This window comes from Chiloscyllium plagiosum, unplaced genomic scaffold, assembly GCF_037043375.1.
Source record: "Chiloscyllium plagiosum isolate Xiang-an unplaced genomic scaffold, Cpla_swu_hap1 HiC_scaffold_9, whole genome shotgun sequence".
In the NCBI taxonomy this organism is placed as follows: Eukaryota; Metazoa; Chordata; class Chondrichthyes; order Orectolobiformes; family Hemiscylliidae; genus Chiloscyllium; species Chiloscyllium plagiosum.
In genome coordinates this window covers 4278505-4301426 of record NW_028270147.1, presented here as the reverse complement: position 1 = coordinate 4301426, position 22922 = coordinate 4278505, and the positions used below count along the sequence as shown (strand labels likewise).

Here is a 22922-nt window from a genome sequence, read left to right as displayed (position 1 = left end):
TGCCAGAGGGTCATTACTGAGGGGGAACCGCACTGCCAGAGGGTCAGTACTGAGGGGGAACCGCACTGCCAGAGGGTCAGTACTGAGGGGGAACCGCACTGCCAGAGGGTCAGTACTGAGGGGGAACCGCACTGCCAGTGGGTCAGTACTGAGGGGGAACCGCACTGCCAGAGGGTCAGTACTGAGGGGGAACCGCACTGCCAGAGGGTCAGTACTGAGGGGGAACCGCACTGCCAGAGGGTCAGTACTGAGGGGGAACCGCACTGCCAGAGGGTCAGTACTGAGGGGGAACCGCACTGCCAGAGGGTCAGTACTGAGGGGGAACCGCACTGCCAGAGGGTCAGTACTGAGGGGGAACCGCACTGCCAGAGGGTCAGTACTGAGGGGGAACCGCACTGCCAGAGGGTCAGTACTGAGGGAGTGCCGCACTGCCGGAGGGTCAGTACTGAGGGAGTGCCGCACTGCCGGAGGGTCAGTGCCGAGGGAGTGCCGCACTGTCGGAGGGTAAGTGCCGAGGGAGTGCCGCACTGTCGGAGGGTAAGTGCCGAGGGAGTGCCGCACTGTCGGAGGGTAAGTGCCGAGGGAGTGCCGCACTGTCGGAGGGTAAGTGCCGAGGGAGTGCCGCACTGTCGGAGGGTAAGTGCCGAGGGAGTGCCGCACCGTCGGAGGGTAAGTGCCGAGGGAGTGCCGCACTGTCGGAGGGTAAGTGCCGAGGGAGTACCACACTGTTGGAGGGTCAGAATTGAAGGAGCGCTGCACTGTCAGCTGTGCCATCTTTCAAATTTGACATTAAGTTAATGCTCTGTTAATCTCTCTGTTGTAGGCAAACAATTTAAAAGCACAACTGAACACAGAAGCAACACAACTGTGTCTTGTGTCAATACCTACCCATCTGGCAGCCTCACTAAAACACATCACCTGGTGATGATCACACTGCTGATTATGGGATCTTGCTGTGTATACTCCATTCATGACAGCAGTGACTATAATTCAAACATTCTTCACTGGCTGTGAAACACCTGGGAGTCTCCTGAAGTTATTGAAGGGGCTACAGAAATGGCAATCTCTGTCTCTCTGCTTCTTATGAAGAGATTTAACACTGAGTGATACTCACCAGGGGACCCTGTGCTCCCCGCTCTCCAGGATTCCCAGCTTTTCCCTGCAATTAAAAAAAAACGGATGTTGAATTTGGAGTTGACCGCCGGGGGCTGGAATGGGGGATTCTTTGCAAAATCTTATCATCCTTTCACACTTACAATAACTCCAGGTTCACCTTTTTTGCCCAGGTCACCTCTTTCTCCCTGTAAAGCAAACATATCTTTATGGAATGTTATCATAAGCAAATACTTCCGGTATGGCACAGTGGTTCGCACTGCTGCCTCACAGCACCAGGGACCCGGGTTCCATTCCAGCCTTGGGCGACTGTCTGTGTGGAGTTTGCACATTCTCCCTGTGTCTGTGTGGGTTTCCTCCGGGTGCTCCGGTTTCCTCCCACAGTCCAAAAATGTGCAGGTTAGGGTGGATTGGCCAAGCTAAATTGCCGATAGTGTTCAGCGATGTGTAGTTTAGGTGTGTTAGCCATGGGAAATGCAGGGTAACGAGGGGTAGGTTGGATGCTCTTCAGCTGGTGTAGTCTGAATGGCTTGCTTTCACACTGCAGGGACTCTGTGTGGAGTGATGGAGAGACTTTCAGCCATTGTGACAATTGTGTGTCCAGCCCCACAGCTAACCTTGTGAATTGTACGTTAACTCCACGATGGCAACATGAACGTCCAGCCTCTGGCTGTTGTTAGGAGCACAGAATGAGGACATTCAGACAGCAGCCACATAGCAGTGGCCTGGATGGAAACACTGGACTTCACCAGTTCATCAAAATTGTTTTTGTTGGAAGTATATGTGCCAAATGAGCAAACAGTTTTCCACTCGATTTGTTCACAGAGCACTTCAGCAAAGTGTGTGCTCAGGGACCCAAACTGATTCTCAAATTGTACTCAGTGAAAGTGAATAATTACCTTGTTACCTTGGGGCCCTGGTTCTCCTGGAGATCCATCCGGCCCTCTTGGTCCCTAACAACAATGAAAACGTGTCTTGTTAAAAACTGTTCAGTCTCTTCTGAGATCCACATTGTAAACTCAGCAGCTGCTCTTAACAATTGATTGTGTGATTCTTATCAATGAGATTAGGCAATGCCGAAGTCCTTGTGGTGAACATGCTGCTCTGTAATGGCTGTTCTGGATTGGCTGCTCTGTAATGGCTGCTCTGGATTGGCTGCTCTGTATTGGCTGCTCTGGATTGGCTGCTCTGTAATGGCTGCTCTGTATTGGCTGCTCTGGATTGGATGCTCTGTATAGGCACACTTTGCCATCACCATTGTATCTGGCCTTTATTAAATGTTAAGTTTATTTTCATCATCTTTCCCACCTGCATCACTCTGGCATCCAGATTCTCACAAAGGCAGCAGATTCCCTGGGATGGATGAATCACCATCGGGCGATTCTGGTAAATATACTCATTTGTGAGTAGTTGAGGAGTCATCTCAAGTTAAGCTTTGTTTTTGAGGGCCGGCCTAATTATCGAAATGTTTCAAAAACTTTCGGTCTAAGTGTTTTCTTTTAAAGTTCACTATGAAGCTGTCTACGACACCATCACCGAACCAGAGAAGCTTGAATATTGTTGAAAAAACTTCACATTTTGTCAATGTTTCTCATCCTTATCAGGACCATTTGCAAGGATGCAAATAAACTGGACAACCGATACTTATCCTGTAGGAGGGGACAGTGCTGATTGGTGGAAGTGTGAGCTTCTTTGTGCTGGATGGTGTCAAGCTTCTTGAGTGTTGTTGGAGCTGCCCTCATCCAGGCAAGTGGGGAGTATTCCATCACACTCCTGACTTGTGCCCCTGTAGATGGGGGACAGGCTTTGGGGAGTCAGGAGGTGAGTTACTCGCTGCAGGATTCCTAGTCTCTGACCTGCTCTTGTGACCACTATATTTTTTGTGGTGAGTCTAGTCAACTTTCTGGTCAACAGTAACCCCCAGGATGTTGACAGTGGGGGATTCAGCAATGAAGGCCACAAACCCTGAAAACAAATCTGGGATGGAGTCCCACCTTGGATTGATGTGTGAATATATAACCTGTCTGACAACTCCTGCAGCTGATCAGATGTTAAATCTAGTGTCTTGCATGCCTCTCCAACACATCCCAACAGCTCAAGAGGTGGACCTGACAGTTGGGCAGCACAGTGTCCCTATAAATTTCACAATTAATCCAGCACCACACCCACCTCCTTCTTCTGAAGGGATACATTGTGCTGTCAAAGCAGTGGAAGCTGTTGATGCCTCACAAATCAGAACAACCCAATTGCCAGCAGAAACAGGCTTGCAGCCTTCAGAGAACACTGCACCTTATAAACTCTCCCAAAGTGGGGCAAACAGAGAGATTAGACAACGGCGGAGTTACAAAGGAATTGCTCCTCCGTCTTCAATCTGACTTACCCTTCTCCCTTTGGCACCTGGTGACCCTGGTGATCCTCTCCGTCCTGGTAGACCCTAGACAACAACAAATGACAAGTGATTCTCAGTTGGAGAACAGTGGACTTATTAGGGATAGTCAGCATGGCTTTGTGCAGGGAGGACTTGATTGAGTTTTCTTTTGGGGAAGTGACAATGAGATTGATGAAGCTAAGGCAGTGGATGTTGTCAACATGGACTTTAATAAAGCATTCAACAACATTCAAACCCCATGGGACCCACAGGGAGTTAGTAAGTTGGATACAAATTGGCTCAGTCATAAAGACAGAGGGTAGTTGTGGAGGGATGTTTTTCTCACTGGGGGTCTATTCCACAAAGATCAGTGCTGGGACCTCTGCTGTTTGTAATATACATAAACAGTTTGGATAAAAATATGGATGGTCTGATTGGTAAGTTTGCAGCTGAAAATGTGTTGCTGGAAAAGCGCAGCAGGTCAGGCAGCATCCAAGGAACAGGAGAATCGACCTTTCGGGCATAAGCCCTTCTTCAGGAAACTGTCTTATGCTCGAAACGTCGATTCTCCTGCTCCTTGGATGCTGCCTGACCTGCTGCGCTTTTCCAGCAACACATTTTCAGCTCTGATCTCCAGCATCTGCAGCCCTCACTTTCTCTCTGGTAAGTTTGCAGACAACACTAAAGTTGATGGAGTTGTGGATATTGAGGAAGATTGACAAAGGATACAGCAGGATATGGATTCATTGAAAAGTTAGGCAGAGAACTGGCAGATGGAGTTTAGTCCAGGCATGTGTGAGGTGATGCATTCTGGGAGGATGAATGCAAGAGGAAAGTATACAGTAAATAAGGAGAGATGGCGGCCTAGAGGCATTATCGCAAGACTATTAAAATTTCCAAATTGTGCAGATAATACAAAACATGGGAGGATCATAAACTGGGAGGAAGAGCACAGGAACAGGCTCCATGAACCTGTACGTTTCCTGAGCAAAACTTTCTTTATGCCTCCTGGAAAGATACTTCAGCGATGAGGATCGATCAGAGAAGTTGGGACTGTTCTCTCTGGAGAGGACAAGGCAGAGAAGAGATTTGACAGACATTTTTAAAATCACGAGGGAGTGAGATAGCGTTTACTGGGAGAAACAGCACCCGCCCCCCCCCCAACCCCACCATAAACTGATCAAGAATCAAATGGCACAGTTTTAAATCATTTTACAAAAGAAGCAACACCTGGTGAGATATAACAATTACACCTGGTTAGGTATCCAGGGCTGGAAGGTACAAGATGGGTAGTTTAAATAGAAACAGTGGGCAGAGTTATGAGAGAAAAGACAGGAGATTGGCACTGAGTTCACATGCTCAGAGGGCTGGTACAGGCACCATGGGCTGAATGGCCTCCTCCTGCATTCTGTGACATGAGATTGAGGTCAGCCTGCCCAATGTTTGACTGGCTACCATCCTGACTTGAAGCTGCAGACAGAAACTCAGAAGGAGGGAACAAAGACGGAAATTGCTGGAAAATCTCAGCAGGGTGAGAGAAAGCAGAGTTAACATTTCAGGTCCAGTGACCCTTCCTCAGATTGGTTGTGAACCTGAAACTGCACCTAAATCAAGAACTCTGCTTACTCTCTCCACAGATGCCACCAGACTTTGCTGAGTTTCTCCAGCAATTTCTGCCTTTGTTCTGGATTTCCAGCATCTTCCAGTTTTTCTTTTCTCCAAAGAAGGGGCTGTTTAGGACAGAGGTGGAAAGGAATGCCTTCACTCAGAGGGTGATGCCCCAGAGGGCTCTAAACACTCAATCCCGTGGTACATTCAAGGCAGACACCAATATCTTTCGAGTGATATGAGACATCAAGGGATAGTCTGGGAAAATGGTGCTGAGAAAGATCAGTCATGACCTGGATGAAGGTGAGGAACCCATTGGATTACAGTCAAAAAGTAGGAATGGGAGACCATACATGACTGCTCCACAGATGAGGGACAGAATAGCATCTTTCTGAGACGCACATTCCCACAATGCTTTGCAAATTTGTCAGGAAGATGTCCCCTATATGGGACCACTGTCCAGCAAAGCAGAGCGGGGATGTCCAGACAAGGTAAAAGGGATGAGGCGAAAGTGGATACTGTAGATGCTGGAGATTAGAGTCAAGCTTAGAGTAGTGCTGGAAAAGCACAGCAGGTCAGGCAGCATCTGAGGAGCAGGAAAATTGACGTTTCAGGCAAAAGCCCTTCGCCAGGAATGCCTTCCTGATGGAAGGCCTTTGCCTGAAATGTCGACTTTCCTGCTCCTCGGATGCTGCCTGTCCTCCCATCTCAACGTTAAAGGGATACAATCCTTCACCTTAAAGAGGTTGGGATTGATTGTGCTGGAGGCATTATTGTCACCAGATTCTCTATGATACTTGTAAAATCCTCCAGCTCCCAGAGGAGACAGATAACCAGCTCTCCTAGTCCCAGGGGCGACATGGTGGCTCAGTGGTTAGCACTGCTGCCTCATAGAACTAGGTTCGATTCCAGCCTTGGGTGACTGTCTGTGTGGAGTTTACACATTCTCCCTCTGTCTGCGTGGGTTTCCTCCGGGTGCTCCGGTTTCCTCCCACAGACCAAAGATGTGCAGGTTAGGGTGGATTGGCCATGCTAAATTGCCCATAGTGTTAGGAAATAGGTCTGGGTGGGTTACTCTTCGGAGGGTCGGTGTGGACTTGTTGGGCCAAAGGGCCTGTTTCCACACTGTAGGGAATCTAATCTAGGTGAGTTGCAGATAGCATCGTGGTCCCTGGTGGGAGGGGAACCAGCCAAGGGCAGGACAGGCACTACCTGCCGTTATTTCTGACTCTCTCCATAAAGTGAAAGGTGTTCCCCATGTTTGGGCCTTTTGAGAATGACCGGAGGCCAATGAGTTAGATAGCTCAGCAACTTGGACCATCAAGCCAATTGAAGAATCCAAGTCTAAAACATCACCATGGATCTCTCTTTAACAGGAAAACCAAAGCCTGCATTCATCCCAGAATTAAAAGTTTTAAAAAGCGATGTGTGCCCAAAACGTCAACTCTCCTGCTCCTCGGACGCTGTCTGACCTGTTGTGATTTTTCCAGTGCCACACCTTATTAACTCTGACTCTCCAGCTTCTGCAATCCTCATTATCTCCTAATTTAGCAGGGGCCTCACTGAGTTAAAATGGGGCCTGATAGAAACACAGAAAATCAGTGCAGGAGTAGGCCAATCAGCCCTTCAAGCCTGCTCCACCATTCAATAAGATCTTGGCTGATCATACAATCTTAAGTGTCCCATTCCCACCCTTTCCCCATGCCCCTTGATCCCTTTAGCCGCAAGCATCATGTCCAGCTCCCTCTTGAATATATCTAATAATTTGGCCCCAATAACTCGCTGTGGCAGAGAATTCCACAAATTCACAACTCACTGAGTGAAGAAATTCTTCCTCATCTCAGACCTGAATGGCTTGCCCCTTATTTTCAGACTGTAATAAATTTGATAAATTTGAGTTGACACAGACTGTTCCATTGATGACACTGATCTAAGAACCAGCAGCTTCTATCAATCACTCAAGTGCTCATGAATCATTGACTGCTGCATTATTTCACTGACTGAGGTAGCTTGGGTTCAAGGGTTAAGTGAGGAGAGATTATACAAATGAGGCCTGTTTTCTGTAGGATGTAGAAGGTTAAGGGTGACCTGATTAAAGTCTTCAAGATATAAACAGGAAAAGGCAGGATAAATAGAAATAAACTATTCCCACTGGTTGGGGATTCTAGAGCCAAGGGCATTGTCTGAGAATTAGGGCCAGAGCATTCAGGAGAGATGTTAGGAAGCACTTACACACACACAGTGAGAAAAGTTTGGCACTCTCTTCCACAAACAGCCGTGGATACTGAATCAGTTGTTAGTTTTAAATTGAGATGGATAAATTAAGTTATTAAGGGAAATGAGCCAAAAGTAAGGCACGGTGGCACAGTGGTTAGCACTGCTGCCTCACAGCGCCAGAGACCCGGGTTCAATTCCAGCCTCAGGCAACTGTCTGTGTGGAGTTTGATCATTGTCCGTGTGGGTTTCCTCCGGGTGCTCTGGTTTCCTCCCACAGTCCAAAAATGTGCAGGTCAGGTGAATTGGCCAACGTAAATTGCCCGTAGTGGAGATGACCTGGGGGGATGCAGTGAGAGAGGGACTCACTGAGATCCTTGCAGAGGGAGGAGGAGAGCTTCTTCAAGGGAGGCATCCTTGCAAGAGGATTCGCAGTAGGTTAAGATCAACTAGGAGAAAGTGAGGACTGCAGATGCTGGAGTACCAGAGTTGAAAAATGTGGTGCTGGAAAAACACAGCAGGCCAGGCAGCATCCGAGGAGCAGAAGAGTTGACGTTTCGGGCATAATCAGGAATGAGGTTTGTGGCTGGTGGGCTGAGAGATAAATGGGAGGGTGGTGAGGCTGGAGGGATGATAGCTGAGAATGTGATAGGTAGATGAAGGTGGGGATGATGGTGATAGGTTGGAGAAGAGGGTGGAGCAGATAGGTGGGAGGGGAGATGGACAGATCAAGAGGGCAATGCTGAGTTGGAAGGTTGGATCTGGGATAAGGTGGGGGGAGGGGAAATGAGGAAAGTGGGGAAATCCACATTAATCCCATGTGGTTGGAGGGTTCCAAGGCAGAATATGAGGTGTTCTTCCTTCAGGTGTTGGGTGGTTAGGGTTTGGCGGTGGAAGAGGCCCAGGACCTGCATGTCCTTGGCGAAGTGGGAGGGGGAGCGGAAGTGTTCGGCCACGGGGCTATGGGGTTAGTTGGTGTGGGTGTCCCAGAGATGTTCTCTGAAACAGTTCACAAGTTGGCGTCCTGTCTCCCCGATGTAGAGGAGACCACATCAGGAGCAACGGACAAAGTGGATGACGTGTGTAGAATTGCAGGTAAATCTCTGCTGGATGTGGAAGGATCTTGTGGGGCCCTGGGTGGAGGTGAGGGGGGAGGTGTGGGCGCAGGTTTTGCACTTCCTGCGGTGGCAGGGGAAGGTGCCAGGACGGGAGGGTGGGGGGCATGGACCTGACAAGGGAGGAAAGGTCTTTACGGAGTGCAGATATGGGTGGGGAGGGAAATATATCTCTGGTGATGGAGTCTGTTTGTAGATGGTGGAAGTGACAGAGGATGATGTGAGGTTGTTGGGGTGGAAGGTGAGGACCAGGGGGTTCTGTCCTTGTTGCGATTGGAGGGATGGGGTTCAATGGGGCAGGAGCATCTTCCTTCCCACCTATCCACTCCACCCTCCTCCCTGACCTATCACCTTCATCCCCATCCCCATTCACCCATTTACTCTTTGCTACCTTCCCCCACCCTCCCCTCTGACCTATCACCTCCATCCCCATCCCCATTCACCCATTTACTCTTTGCTACCTTCCCCCACCCTCCCCTCTGACCTATCACCTCCATCCCCACCCCCATTCACCTATTGTACTCTATGCTACTTTCTCTCCACCCCCACCATCCTCTCATTTATCTCTCCACCCTGCAGGCACCCTGCCTCTATTCCTGATGAAGGGCTTTTGCCCGAAATGTCGATTTCCCTGCTCCTCGGTTGCTGCCTGACCTGCTGTGCTTTTCCAGCACCACTCTAATCTAGGGGTGAGGTTCAAGGGCAGAGGTGCGAGAATTAGAGGAGATGTGTTGGAGGGCATCATCGACTATGGAGCCTTGAGATTCACACAGACAATGGAGCAACTTGACGATCAGGAGCAGGAACTGACTGCCTTCTCACCCGCTTCATTATTCCACTCACTGCGGGAGAGTGGAGCTGAACTGAAATGAGATTTAAGCTGAGAATTTCGGTTACTTTAGTGTAAGAAAGATTTACTCACTCGCTGTCCCTGTTCTCCGACAGGACCGGGTAAACCTGGAGGTCCCATGTAGCCCTGTCAAAGGAAACAACAACAAGGGGATTAATGTCAGCCTTGATTTGCCAGTTTGGCAGGAGTGAGTTTATTGGTTGGGTGTTTTATTTTGGTGCATTTCAGAGCTGCTGGCTGAACCCAACCAATAGATATTGTGAAAACCAAACACATCTCCTCAAAATGATGCCAGAGAAAGAGAGCGGAATTTCATTGTCTTCATTGTTTTGTAGCCCACATGGAATTTGTTACCAATTCATCCAAAACAGTTTGGCGTCAACACCACTGCTGTGGGTCTGGAGTCACAAGTAGTCCAGACCGGGTCAGGACTGTAGATTTCCTTCCTTAAAGGACATTGGCGACCCAAATTAGATTAGATTAGATTACTTACAGTGTGGAAACAGGCCCTTCGGCCCAACAAGTCCACACCGCCCTGCCGAAGCGCAACCCACCCATACCTCTACATTTACTCCTTACCTAACACTACGGGCAATTTAGCATGGCCAATTCACCTAACCTGCACATCTTTGGACTGTGGGAGGAAACCGGAGCACCCGGAGGAAACCCACGCAGACACGGGGAGAACGTGCAAACTCCACACAGTCAGTCGCCTGAGGCGGGAATTGAACCCGTGTCTCAGGCGCTGTGAGGCAGCAGTGCTAACCACTGTGCCACCGTGCCGCCCACAAATGATTGGGCTTTTCAGGATGGATGATGATAGATGTTATGATCATCAGATTTATAATCAGATTTATGAATTAAATGGAAATCCCAGCCTTTGCCATGGAGAGTTTAAAACCCACATCCCCAGACCAATGACCTTAGAGTCACAGCAGCATTGACCCTCTTACCTATGTGGAGCCCGATGGGAAACAGCCCTTCCTGACTTGTTTCCAATTTTCGACCCAATCTCCACCTTTTTGGATTCATGGAGCTTTTATAAATCCATAAGACAACAGGATGTCGAAACAGAAACAGGCCATTCAGCCCATCGAGTCTGCTCTGCTATTCAATGAGGTCACGGCCGATTTGATCATCCTCAAACTCCACTTTCCTGTCCTTCCCCTCACAACCCTCAATTTTCTTATGGTTTCAAAATCTATTATTTTCAGTTTTGAAAATACTTAACGGCCCAGCGTCAACAGCACTGCAGTAAAGAATTCCTCCTCATCTGCGTCCTAAATTTGAGACCCTGCATTCTGAGATGATGCACCGTGGTCCAACGGCACATGGACTGAAGCAGCGTCAGAAGGCAGCTCACCAGCAGCTTCTCAAGGGGCAATTAGGGACAGCCGATAAATGCTGGCCCAGCCAGTGGCACCCACACCCCACCGAATATCAACATGTCTCCAGATTCACTCCAACATGGTTGGATCTTAACTTCCCACTGAAGTGGCCAATTGAGTCACTCAGCTGCACAAGGGGCAACTAGAGATGGACAATACTTGTAATAAATAAACACCACCTTAACTAAAAAAAGTAAAAATCAGAGAACGTTACGATGTACGAAGAGGCCATTTGGCCCATTGTCTTAGTCCTGATGCTGTGATAGATCCTGTCACTCACACTCACATGAGAAGCTTAGAATCCCAGAGGCTAATACCCATAAAAATCAGAGTAGATTCTAATCATTCATTTTTTAATACAAATGCATCGACTCTTGGATAAACACTGGAATCACAGAGCGTTCTCATTAAATTGGTTCTGTGCCCTAATAAACACATTGTTCTGCAGTTAACTGTTAATGTTTATTGCTCTGTACACTTTGACAGTTGCTACATTCAATTGCAAACAATTGCTTTGGTGTTTGTTTGTGATGGTCTCCCTCATCCACATTTTTCAAAAACAGAATTTATAAGCTGGGTAACCATAACGCCTGCTCTGCATTTCCTTTGGTTTCCTCCTTAAACCAAACAATGAGAGGAATCACATGCCGTGCATTGGTCATTCAAATAGTGCTCATGGTAAAATACTGAGGCTGCTAACCCTCCACCTCAGCAATCAAATGCTCAAAGATATCATCCCAATGACTACAATAGAATGGACTCTTTATATACTCTTTAGCCACAGGCAAAGTTCCAGAAGATGGGAGAATGAACACGTTGTTCCTTTCTTTAAGAAGAGAAATCGGGATAATCCAGGAAATTAAAGGCTGGTGAGCCTTACATCGGTGCTAGGGAAATTATTGGAGAAGATTCTTAGGGACAGGATATACTTGCATTTGCAGAAGTACTGACTTTTTACGGGTAATCAACATGGCGTTATGCAAGGGAGATCTTGATTGTGTTTTTTTTAAGAAAGTGATTGGTGAGGGTGGGCAGTTAGATGTTGTCTACATGGACTATACTAAAGCATTTGACAGGTTCCAACGTGATATGCTAAAGATTAACTCAGCTGGGGTCCACAGTGGATACAAAGTTGGCCTGATCAAGAAGACAGAGGGTCGCTGTGGAGGGGAGTTTTCTCTGACTGAAGATCTGTGACCAGTGGTGTTCTGCAAGCATCAGTGCTGGCACTCTGTTGTTTATAATTTATATAAACAATTTGAATGAAAATGTCAGTGGTCTGATTGCAGACGACCATAAAATAGTGGAGTTGTGGATAGTGAGGAATGTTGTCAAAGGATATAGCAGGATATAGAGCAGTCACAAAGTTGGGCAGAGTGATGGCAGATGGAGTTTAATCCAGGCAAGTGTGAGGTGATGCATTTCAAAAGGTCAAGTCCATAGGAATGTATACAGTAAATGGTAGGACCCTTAGGAGCACTGATGTAAGAGAGATGTTGGGATATAAATCCATAGCTCCCGGAAAGTGGCAACATAGTGGATAAGGTGGAAAGAAGACGTATGGCACACTTGCCTTCATAGGTCGGGGCACTGAGTACAAATGTTGGTAAGTCATGTTGCAGCTGTCGAAAACTTTAGTTAGGCCACTTTTGAAATAATGTGTGCAGTTCTGATCACCATACTACAGGAAGGATGTGGAGGCTTTGGAGAGGCTGCAAAAGAGGTTTACCAGGATATTGCCTGGATTGGAGTGTGTTAGCTAGAAGGAGAGATCGGGCAGACTTGGATTGTCTTCACTAGTATAACCCTGTCATGGCAACCACTGTAATACGTGTCAGAGTATCAACATGGATACCATAATTACACATGGGCACACTGCCCACCATGTACACGGTAGGTACTCATGTGACTCGGCCAACGTTGTCTATCTCGTACACTGCAGGCAAGGATGCCCCGAGGCATGATACATTGGTGAGACCGAGCAGACGCTACGACAACGGATGAATGGACACTGTGCAACACTCACCAGACAGGGGTGTTCCCTCTCAGTTGGGGAACACTTCAGCAGTCTGGGACATTTGGCCTCAGGTCTTCAGGTGACCATCCTCCAAGGCAGACTTCAGAGTATGCAACAACACAGAGTGGCCGAGTAGAGGCTAGTAGCCAAGTTCAGTACCCATGAGGATGGCCTCAACCAGGACTTTGGGTTCATGTCACACTACAGGTGACCCCACTACATCACACGCCCACAACACGCTCCCCCTCCCCCCCCCAACATATACACACACACACACTTACATACTCACACAGTCACACAGACTCTCTCTCAGACACACACACACACATACAGCCCCCACACTCACCCACGCACACAGCCTCTCACAGGTTTATACTCTATCACACTCATACACACTCTACCAAGCAGGCACACCCACAAACACACACTCTCACGTGCACTCACTCACACACACACACACTCATATGCACACTCTCTCTTTCCCTCATGTGCACACACATACACATATAAGTTGATGGGGTGAATTTGCATTTGCTGAATTATATTTGCAGATGCATTCTATTTTGCTCAAAAAGCACACAACCTACAGGCAGTCAATGCAGCCAGTCAATCCATGTAACATTTTATAAATTCCTACTTTGGAAATAGCACCAGTCTGACTCAAGATTGGGATAAAGACAAACACTAACCTCACACCTGTAATAGTGTCTGAGCTGAGATGTCACCTTTTTTATAAAGCCTTAACTTATCTTGAGAATGTGACTTGAAAGAAATTCTGGGATTTACATATTAATGAATCGAAACCTGCAACCCATTCTAAAAGATGAAAGATTTAGATTGCTGTTAAGTTTGTTCAATATATCATTTCAGTTGCATGACACTGTGATTTTTTACTATAAATTCTGTGTCTTATGATCTTGTCTCACTAGTTACCTGATGAAGGAGCAGTGCTCTGAAAGCTAGTGCTTCCAAATAAACCTGTTGGACTATAGCGGCACGGTGGCCCAGTGGTTAGCACTGCTGCCTCACAGCGCCTGTAGACCCGGGTTCAATTCCCGACTCAGGCGACTGACTGTGTGGAGTTTGCACATTCTCCCCGTGTCTGCGTGGGTTTCCTCCGGGTGCTCCGGTTTCCTCCCACAGTCCAAAGATGTGCGGGTCAGGTGAATTGGCCATGCTAAATTGCCCGTAGTGTTAGGTTAAAGGGGTAAAGGTAGGGGTATGGGTGGGTTGCGCTTCGGCGGGTCGGTGTGGACTTGTTGGGCCGAAGGGCCTGTTTCCACACTGTAAGTAATCTAATCTAAAAAGTAATCTAATCTAATAGCCTGGTGTGTGATTTTTCCCTCTGTTTTCACTAGAGCATCAGAGGCTGAGGGGGTGAGCTGATAGAAGTGTATAGAAGTTTGAGAGGCATTCATGGGGTGGATAGTCAGAGTCTTTTTCCCAGAGTGGAAATGTCCAATACTAGGGGCCTAGGTTGAAGGTGAGGGGAGATGTGTGAGGTGGGTTTCTCACACAGAGGGTGGTAAGTGCTTGGAGCACGCTGCAAGGGGAGGTGGTCGAAGCAGACATGTTAGCAACCTTTAAGAGGCATTTAGACAGACACATGAACAGGCAGGGAATACAGGAATATGGATCATGTGCAGGCAGATGGGATTAGCTTAGAAAAGCATAGTGGTCAGCACAGGCATGGTGGGGCAAAGGGCTGTTCCCGTGCTGTAATGTATGACATTCTATCAGATCACTAAATGGTGGAGCACACTTGATGGGCTGAATGGCCTATCCTGCTCCTTTTCCCAAAGGTCTTATGTGCTGTCTGATGATTCGAAAAACGAGAGCAGATCTCACGAAATCAGCAACATTCTTTGAGGAAAGAAGCAGATTGCGCCAGAGTGCCTCCTGGTTGGACGTTCACAATCCAGTGCTCCTCAACTCTGGACAATGGCACAGCATTGGGATGAGGAATGTGAATCACTCAGGTCGTGGTCTAGATATGGACCTCTCTGTTCCATAGTGACAGATTCTGGGCTAAATTGCATTTCCTTGCTCTACCAAGTGTTTGCAAATCCACACAGTCAGTGTGCTGTTGGTTCAGGGGTAAGAATGCACAAAGGACCATACACTTTTGCCTAAAACGTCGATTTTACTGCTCCTCGGATGCTGCCTGAACTGCTGTGCTCTTCCAGCACCTCTAATCCAGAATCTGGTTTCCAGCATCTGCAATCATTGTTTTTACCTACTTACACTCTGAACCAGGGGCTCTGAGGATAAACACTGCACTCTGAGGAGCTCCCACAAGCCACCAAGCTTAGTTCAAATGAGGAAGAGCTATCAGCTTACTCGTTCTTTGTTCTGGAGACCCTGAACAGTGTGGTCAAAGATAAAAGTGCTTTTGCCTCTTCCTTGTTCTCACAGCCTAGCTATATCACCTCAAAGATCAGAACACTGTACAATCTTAGACGCATTACCTCTAAGGGCGATAAAACAAAGGAGTTAAAACAGAAATTGCTGGAAAAGCTCAACAGGTTTGGCTGCATCTGTGCAGAGAAATCAGAGTTGACGTTTCAGGTCCAGTGACCCTTTCTCAGTTCTGAAGTTCTCAGTTCTCTGATTTTTCTCCACAGCTGCTGCCAGACCTGCTGAGCTTTTCCAGCAATTTCAGTTTTTGTTTCTGATTTCCAGCATCTGCAGTTCTTTCAATTTTTATTCAAAACAACGGAACTCTGTAATGGTAAAGTAATCCTATCAACACACAACCTAGGCGATGCCACTGAGTCCACTGTATTCAGACTAGCCCTTAACACAGAATCATGTTTTGACCACCCCGACACCCCCATGTTTTTTTTATATAACCCCCAAGCTCATATCAGGCAACTTCATCTAAGTGCATTTTGAACCAAAATTTGGCATTTATTCACAAAGCATCTGGAGTTAGATTACAACACTTTGTTTTACTCTTTGATAAACAGCCTATATTAAGCATCTCTGTCTCGGTTTAAAAGAACATTCTCTCCTAATTGACAGTGCATTAGAACATAGGGAGACTGGAGAGTGCCTGAGGCAGTTCTAGGAAATGTACCATTTTTTATTCAGATCACTCAATGTGTTTCACTTGTCTCCCTGCCAATAGCAGTGTTTGCAAAACCTCAATGAATAACAATCTGGCAACCGGGAAGAGGGGAGACAGCCTTCAGTCTCAAGCCAAACTTCCAAGTTACAGTGTTCCAGTAGCTACACATGATATCCTTTTAATGTTAATGGAGAATCTCCAGAACTGAAAAACTTGAGAATTACGGATGCTGGAAATCTGAAACAGAAACAGAACTGAAGAGTCACCACTGGACTTGGAAACATTAACTCTGCTTTCTCCTCACAGATGCTGCCAGAGCTGCTGAGTTTTTACAGCAATTTCTGTTTTTATTTTAGATCTCGAGAAGAGAAACCTGCCATTCAATCGGCGTTAATGTGCATGAACCCTCTACCCAGCCCCTTTCACTGAACTCCATCAGCATATCCTTCATGTCTGTTCCCATTCCCACAGTGTTTTTTCCAGCTGCTTTTTAAACATATTGACTTGATTCACCTCAGCAATTCCCTAGGGAGCGAGTTCCACATTCTCCTGACTCTCCAGGGGAAAGACATTTGTCCTGAATTTGTGACTGGATTTATCCATGACAGTGGCACCACACCCTGCACATTCCCCTCCAATCCACTCACCATCCTGACTTGCAAATATATTGCCATTCCTTCAGTGTCACTGGGTCAGAATCCTGGAATTCCCTCCTTAAGGGCATTGTGGGTCTACCTCCAGCACATGGACTACAGCGCTTTAAGAAGGCAGCTCACCCCCACCTTCTCAAGGGGCAACTACTGACGGGCAATAAGTGCTGACCCAGCCAGTGACACCCACATCCCATGAGTGAATTAAACAAAAGCGAGATTCTCATATTTATCATCCCTGGTTTTGAACTCACACACAAAAGAAAACAATTCCTCCACATCTAACCCATCAAGCTCCTTCATTATTTTAAAGACCTCCATCAATTCATTCCTCAGATTTCTATTATCTGAGAATATAGCTCTAACTTCCTCAAACCTTTCTGATAACTTTAAACTCTCTCTCAGCAAATACACCATCAATAAGTAGCAATTAGCTGTTGCTTTCAGGGCATCGAAATGGGGAAAGGCTTCAGAAATCTGAAGCAGAAAGGGTTTGCGAGTCCTGGTTGAGGATTCTCTTCAGGTTTACATGCAGGTTCAGTTGGCAGTTAGGAAAGCAAATGCAATGTTCGTATTCACTTCAAGGGGGCGAGAATACAAGAGCAGGGGTGCACTGCTGAGGCTGTATGAGGCTCTGGTCAGGCCGCATTTGGAATATTGAGAGCAGTTTTGGGCCCCATACCTAAGGAAGGATGCGCTGGCTCTGGCTTTGGGGAGGTCGAAAGGAGGTTTACAAGAGTGATCCTGGGAAGAAGGGTTTTTCATATGAGGAGTGGCTGAGGACTCTGGGTCTGTATTTGATGGAGTTTAGAAGGATGAGGGTAGGGAAGGATCAAATCGAAACTAACAGAATACCGACAGTCCCGGATACAGGGAATATGGAGAATATGTAGGGGAGACTAGGACTGAGGACGCAGCTTCAGAGTGAAGGGATGACCCTTTAGAACTGAGATAAGGAGGAATTTCATCCGCCAGAGGGTGGGGAATCTGTGGGACTCATTCCCGCAGAGGGCTGTGGAGGCCAAGGCACTGAGTGTATTTAAGACAGAGATAGGTTCCTGATTGATAAGGGGGTCAAGGGTTAAGGAGAGAAGGCAAGACAATGGGGTTAAGAAAAATATCAGCCATGGTTGAATGGCAGAGTAGAGTCAATGGGCTGAATGGCCTAATTCTGTTCTTATGTCTTATGGCCTTATAATCTTACAGTCTCATTTCAAAAAGAACTGAAATTCTCTGACAAATAACATGAAACTCTCTGAAGCCCTAGTCTAGCTTTACTTGATAACTGGTGGAAATATTTTAGTTTTGTGATACAGCATACCTTCAAAGGAAGTGACGGGAATAATGATACCAAATGGTATGGTACGGTAATATACCATTCACTTCCCTAATTCCTGTCCTCACCCTAAAGCTCTGTGCCCAGCTCTGGGTAATGGTGTAGTGGTAACACAGTGCTCCAGAGCTCCAGACTAATGTTCTGAGGACAGAAATTGCTGGGAAAACTCAGCAGGTCTGGCAGCATCTGTGGAGAGAAAGCGGAACTAACATTTCAAGTACTGAGGAAGGGTTACTGGTCTCGAACTGTTAACTCTACTTTCACACTGCACAGATGCTGCCAGACCTGCTGAGGTTTTCCAGCAGTTTCTGGTTTTGTTTCTGATTTCCCACACCCATAGTTCTTTGGGTTTTTTGTTTAAGGAGATGGGTTTGAATCCCGCCATAGCAGATGGTGAAACTGAAAATGTGGAACAAAAATGAGATAGGATAGTGAAGAAGGTATGCTTTCCATTATTGGTCAGAGTATTGAGTACAGGAGTTGGGATGTCATGTTGCGGCTCTACAGGACATTGTTAGGCCACTGAGAAAATATTGTGTGCAATTCTGGTCTCCTTCCTATTGGAAAGATGTTGTGAAACTTGAAAGGGTTCAGAAGATATATACAAGGATGTTGCCAGGGTTGGAGGATCTGAGTGATAGGGAGAGGCTGAACAGGCTGGGGCTGTTTTCCCTGGAGTGTCGGAGGCTGAGGGGTGACCTTATAGAGGTTTATAAAATTATGAGGGACATGGAAAGGATAAATAGACAAATTCTTTTCCCTGGGGTGGGGGAGTCTAGAACAAGAGGGCATAGATTTAGAGTGAGAGGGGAAAGAGACCTAAGGGGCAACCTTTTCGCACAGAGGGTGGTCTGGAATGAGCTGCCAGAGGATGTGGTGGAGGCTGGTACAATTGCAACATTTAAAAGGCATTTGGATGGGTATATGAATTAGGAAGGGTTCGGAGGGATATGGGCCGGGTGGTGGCAGGTGGGACTAGATTGGGTTGGGATATTTGGTCAGCATGGACTGGTTGGACCGAAGGGTCTGTTTCCATGCTGTACATCTCTATGACTCTAAGAAACTCTGCCTAGGGAAAACGCAAACCCACCCTGGGAAGGAAAGAGCCATCCTTACATGGTCTGGCCTACATGTGACTCCAGACCCACAGCCATGTGGGTGACTCTTATCTGACCCTTAGGTATTTAGAGTTGGGCAATAAATGCTGGCCGAGCCAGCGATGTCCTCATCCTGTCAAAGATGGTGCCAAGTCCCAGTCAACTGTCACCCTTGTACTCTCTATGTCTACTCTTGTCCTGATAATGTTTTGAGTTTAATCTCAGCCTTGTTTCAAATCCCTAATAGCTCTCAGCATTCCCTATCTCTGTCAATCCCTCCGTCCCCACAATCTCATTACCTGCAGAAATATTGGCCTCTTGCACTATCCTGTTTTATTCAGGCCGTCATTGTTGGTCATGCACGCAGCTATCAAGCTTCAATTTCCCTCCCTAAACCTCTCCAGATTTCTCTCCTCCTTGGGTCCCCTTGGTCTCTCCGCTCACCTTGGTTCAGGGGTCAATCACGAGGGGGCACAGTTTGAGAGTAAGGGGCAGGAGATCCAGAGGGGATTTCACTCAGCAGGTGGGGGGAATCTGGAATGCACTGCCTGGGATGGTAGTGGAGGCTGGAAATCTTACAACCTTTAAACATTTGGATGAGCACATTCAAACATCACAATATTCAAGGATATGGGCCGATTGTTGGAGATTGAGATTAGTGCACCTTTGATGTAGTTACTGTCAGTGCAGACTGAATGAGCCAAAGGCTCCTTTTCTGTGCTGTATGACTCAAGGAATCCTTCCTCCTCTGCCTTGGGATGTTTTCCCATTTTAATATTGGTATATAACTGCACTTGTGTTGCACTTCGAGTGATTGTGTGCCATATGTGTAAGTTAGATGGGCTTCAGATTGGGTCCACAGGTCGGTGCAACATCGAGGGATGAAATGCCTGTACTGTGCTGTAATGTTCTATGTTCTAGTTGGTTCCAGTGCTCCACCTGTAACTTATACACAGTGTAATTACATAACAGATACAGTCTCAGATGATATTTATAAAGTATGGATGGAACTGGTTGATGGATTCCTCACTGTCCACCGTTAAGTTTAATGGTAAGGCTATACCGTGTGAGCATAGCCTTCTCCTAAACTTAAATACATGGGAAATAATTATTCAGAGGGTGTAAATCTCAGGGGGTGAGAGACTATCCCACTCCTCCAGATTTATCACTCTATTTCCGACCCGCTAATCCACGCTTAATCTTAGAGATTTTGGAAATACTTGCACCACTCAAAAACTAATGAATGTGTAAGTGTTTGTAGAGTCGAGTCTGACCTATGCATCTACAGTCAGTTCTGCTAAAACGCGGTAGTTCTGTTCTTGTGCAGTCCCGTGTTCTAAGAAAATCGTGGAACAGCAGCACCATTTAAACTAATGGGGCTGGAATCACGTTCTCGCCAATACATGCTTTAAAAGTTCATGCTTTAGAAACAGTGTCCCCAATTCATCAATCACGTTGCAATGAATTTGTGTTAATGAAATGCACCACCCGCATTTCAAACCCACCGGGAAATGGGAAAAGAACAGGAGGAGACCATTCAGCCTCTTGACCATTCAACTGGGATCATGGCCCAGCTGTTTCTGAAATGGACAGGGCTAGGAGGAAGTGGGACAAGCATGGTTGCTTTTGCAGGGAAGCCAGCATGTACATGGTCGGCCCGAATGGCCTCCTTCTGTGCTGTAACCAGGTTATGATTCTTACTTTCTCAGTCCCTGCCCCAAGAAAGCACATAGACATGGAAAGCAAAACTAAGCACTGCATCGGGAATGGACTTGCATTTGCCGTCAGGAAACATGCCAAATGGCTGCAAAGGGACTTAGATATGATGCAGAGCTGGGCTGAGGAGTGGCAGATGGAATTCAACCCCGCCAAGTGTGAGGTTGTCCATTTTGGAAGGACAAATAAAAATGCGGAATACAGGGTTAACGGTAGGGTTCTTAGTGAGGTGGAGGAACAGAGGGATCTTGGGGTCTATGTTCATAGCTCTTTGAAAGTTGCCACTCAGGTGGATAGAGCTTGTAAGAAGGCCTATGGTGTATTAGCGTTCATTAGCAGAGGGATTGAATTCAAGAGTCGTGAGGTGATGTTGCAGCTGTATAGGACCTTGGTAAGGCCACATTTGGAGTACTATTTGCAGTTCTGGTCGCCTCACTTTAGGAAAGATGTGGAAGCTTTGGAGAGGATGCAGAGAAGATTTACCAGGATGTTGCCTGGAATGGAGAATAGGTCGTACGAGGATAGGCTGAGAGTGCTAGGCCTTTTCTCGTTGAAACGGCGAAGGATGAGGGGTGACTTGATAGAGGTTTATAAGATGATCAGGGGAATAGATAGAGTAGACAGTCAGAGACTTTTTCCCCGGGTACAACAGAGTGTTACAAGGGGACATAAATTTAAGGTGAAGGGTGGAAGGTATAGGGGGGATGTCAGGGGTGGGTTCTTTACCCAGAGAGTGGTGGGGGCATGGAATGCGCTGCCAGTGGGAGTGGCAGAGTCAGAATCATTGGTGACCTTTAAGCAGCAATTGGATAGGTACATGGATAGGTGCTTAAGCTCGGACAAATGTTCGGCACAACATCGTGGGCCGAAGGGCCTGTTCTGTGCTGTATTGTTCTATGTTCTATGACTTACCATGGATCCTTTCTCTCCAGGAGGTCCTAGAGGACCTGGTTCACCACGGTCTCCCTGAATTAAAAAAACACAAGTCACAGAGTCAAGCAATGCTCAACAGACAGAAGATCATTACAAACACTCAAAATCTTCCCAACCTTTCACCAAGCCACTGATGGAACGGAATAACATGAGGAGGCCATTTAGCCCATCAAACACATTCACCCACTGAAAAGCTGCCAGAGTCCCAGAGTGACTCATTAAAGAGGGAGACGACCTGGTAGTGAGTTTAACCTGAGGGTCACCATGCCTCGGGCCAGGGCTGGGCTCAAAGCTGAGAACACAGGATTTTCACAGTAACCTCAGTCAGTGGAGGGAATTGTGGGTGGCACGGTGGCTCAGTGGCTAGCACTGCTGCCTCACAGCTCCAAGAACCCGGGTTCGATTCCCGCATTGGGTGACCGCCTAAGTGGAGTTTGCACATTCTCCCCACGTCTGTGCGGGTTTCCTCCGGGTGCTCCGGTTTCCTCCCACAGTCCAAAGATGTGCAGGTTAGGTGAATTGGCCATTCTAAATTGCCCATAGTGTTAGGTGTGTTAGTCAGGGGTAAATATAGGATAGGGGAATGGGTCTGGGTGGGTTACTCCTCAGAGGGTTGATGTGCACTGTACACTGCCATCCAGCCAACTGAGCAAACCAAAGCCCTTCTGATAATCAGGTAGGCCATTCTGCCCATTGAAGCTTCCCTGCTATTATTAGAATGATGGGCTGATTTGACTGTTACAATGACTTTTACCTACTCCAACTCCATAACCCTGTACCACTGGGAATGTGGAATCCATCAATCTATATACTGAACATCCTGGAAGACTGAGTTTCCATAGCTGTATGGGGTAGGCAATTCTAAAGATTCACAGCCCTCTGCAATTTAAAAAAAATTATCTTCATTACAGACCAAGTGGCACCAAGTTTTTAAACACAGGCCCCTGGGTTTAGACATTCCAACCAGGAGAAACATCTTACCTGCATCAATCCTATCTATCCCTGTCAGTATTTTGTTAGTTTCAATGAGGTTACCTTTCATTCTTCCAAACTCTACAGAATACAGGTCCAGTTTGTCCAATCTCTCTGCATAGAACAGTCCAACCATCCCGGGCACCAGTCTGGCAAACCTTCACTACACTCACGCAATGGCAATCATATCTGTCCTGAGATAATGAGACCAGAACTGTACACAATACACCAGTTCTAATCAAACTCCTATTTAACTGAAACAAGTATTCTTGTATGCAAATCCTTCTGTAATGCATTCCATTAGCCTTCTAAAGACACAAAAACTACACGCAGTCCTGCAGGACAAATCAGGGCAGGACTTATACACTTAATGGTAAGGTTCTGGGGAGTGGTGCTGAACAAAGAGACCTTGGGATGCAGGTTCATAGTTCCTTAAAAGTGGAGTTGCAGGTAGATGGGATAGTGAAGAAGGCAT

The 22922-nt window shown here is 46.9% G+C and overlaps 1 protein-coding gene across 2 annotated transcripts in view; it reads right to left on the bottom strand.

Annotated features, from left to right (window-relative positions):
• col24a1 (collagen type XXIV alpha 1) overlaps positions 1-22922 on the bottom strand; it is a 454588-nt gene that overhangs the window by 128959 nt on the left and 302707 nt on the right. For both annotated transcript variants that reach the window (XM_043698575.2, XM_043698577.2), the window contains 6 exons: positions 21455-21508; positions 9341-9394; positions 3494-3547; positions 2013-2066; positions 1257-1301; positions 1115-1159 (listed from right to left, as the gene is read on the bottom strand). In XM_043698575.2, the coding sequence (XP_043554510.2) occupies positions 1115-1159; positions 1257-1301; positions 2013-2066; positions 3494-3547; positions 9341-9394; positions 21455-21508 (306 nt within the window). The remainder of the gene's footprint in view (positions 1-1114; positions 1160-1256; positions 1302-2012; positions 2067-3493; positions 3548-9340; positions 9395-21454; positions 21509-22922) is intronic.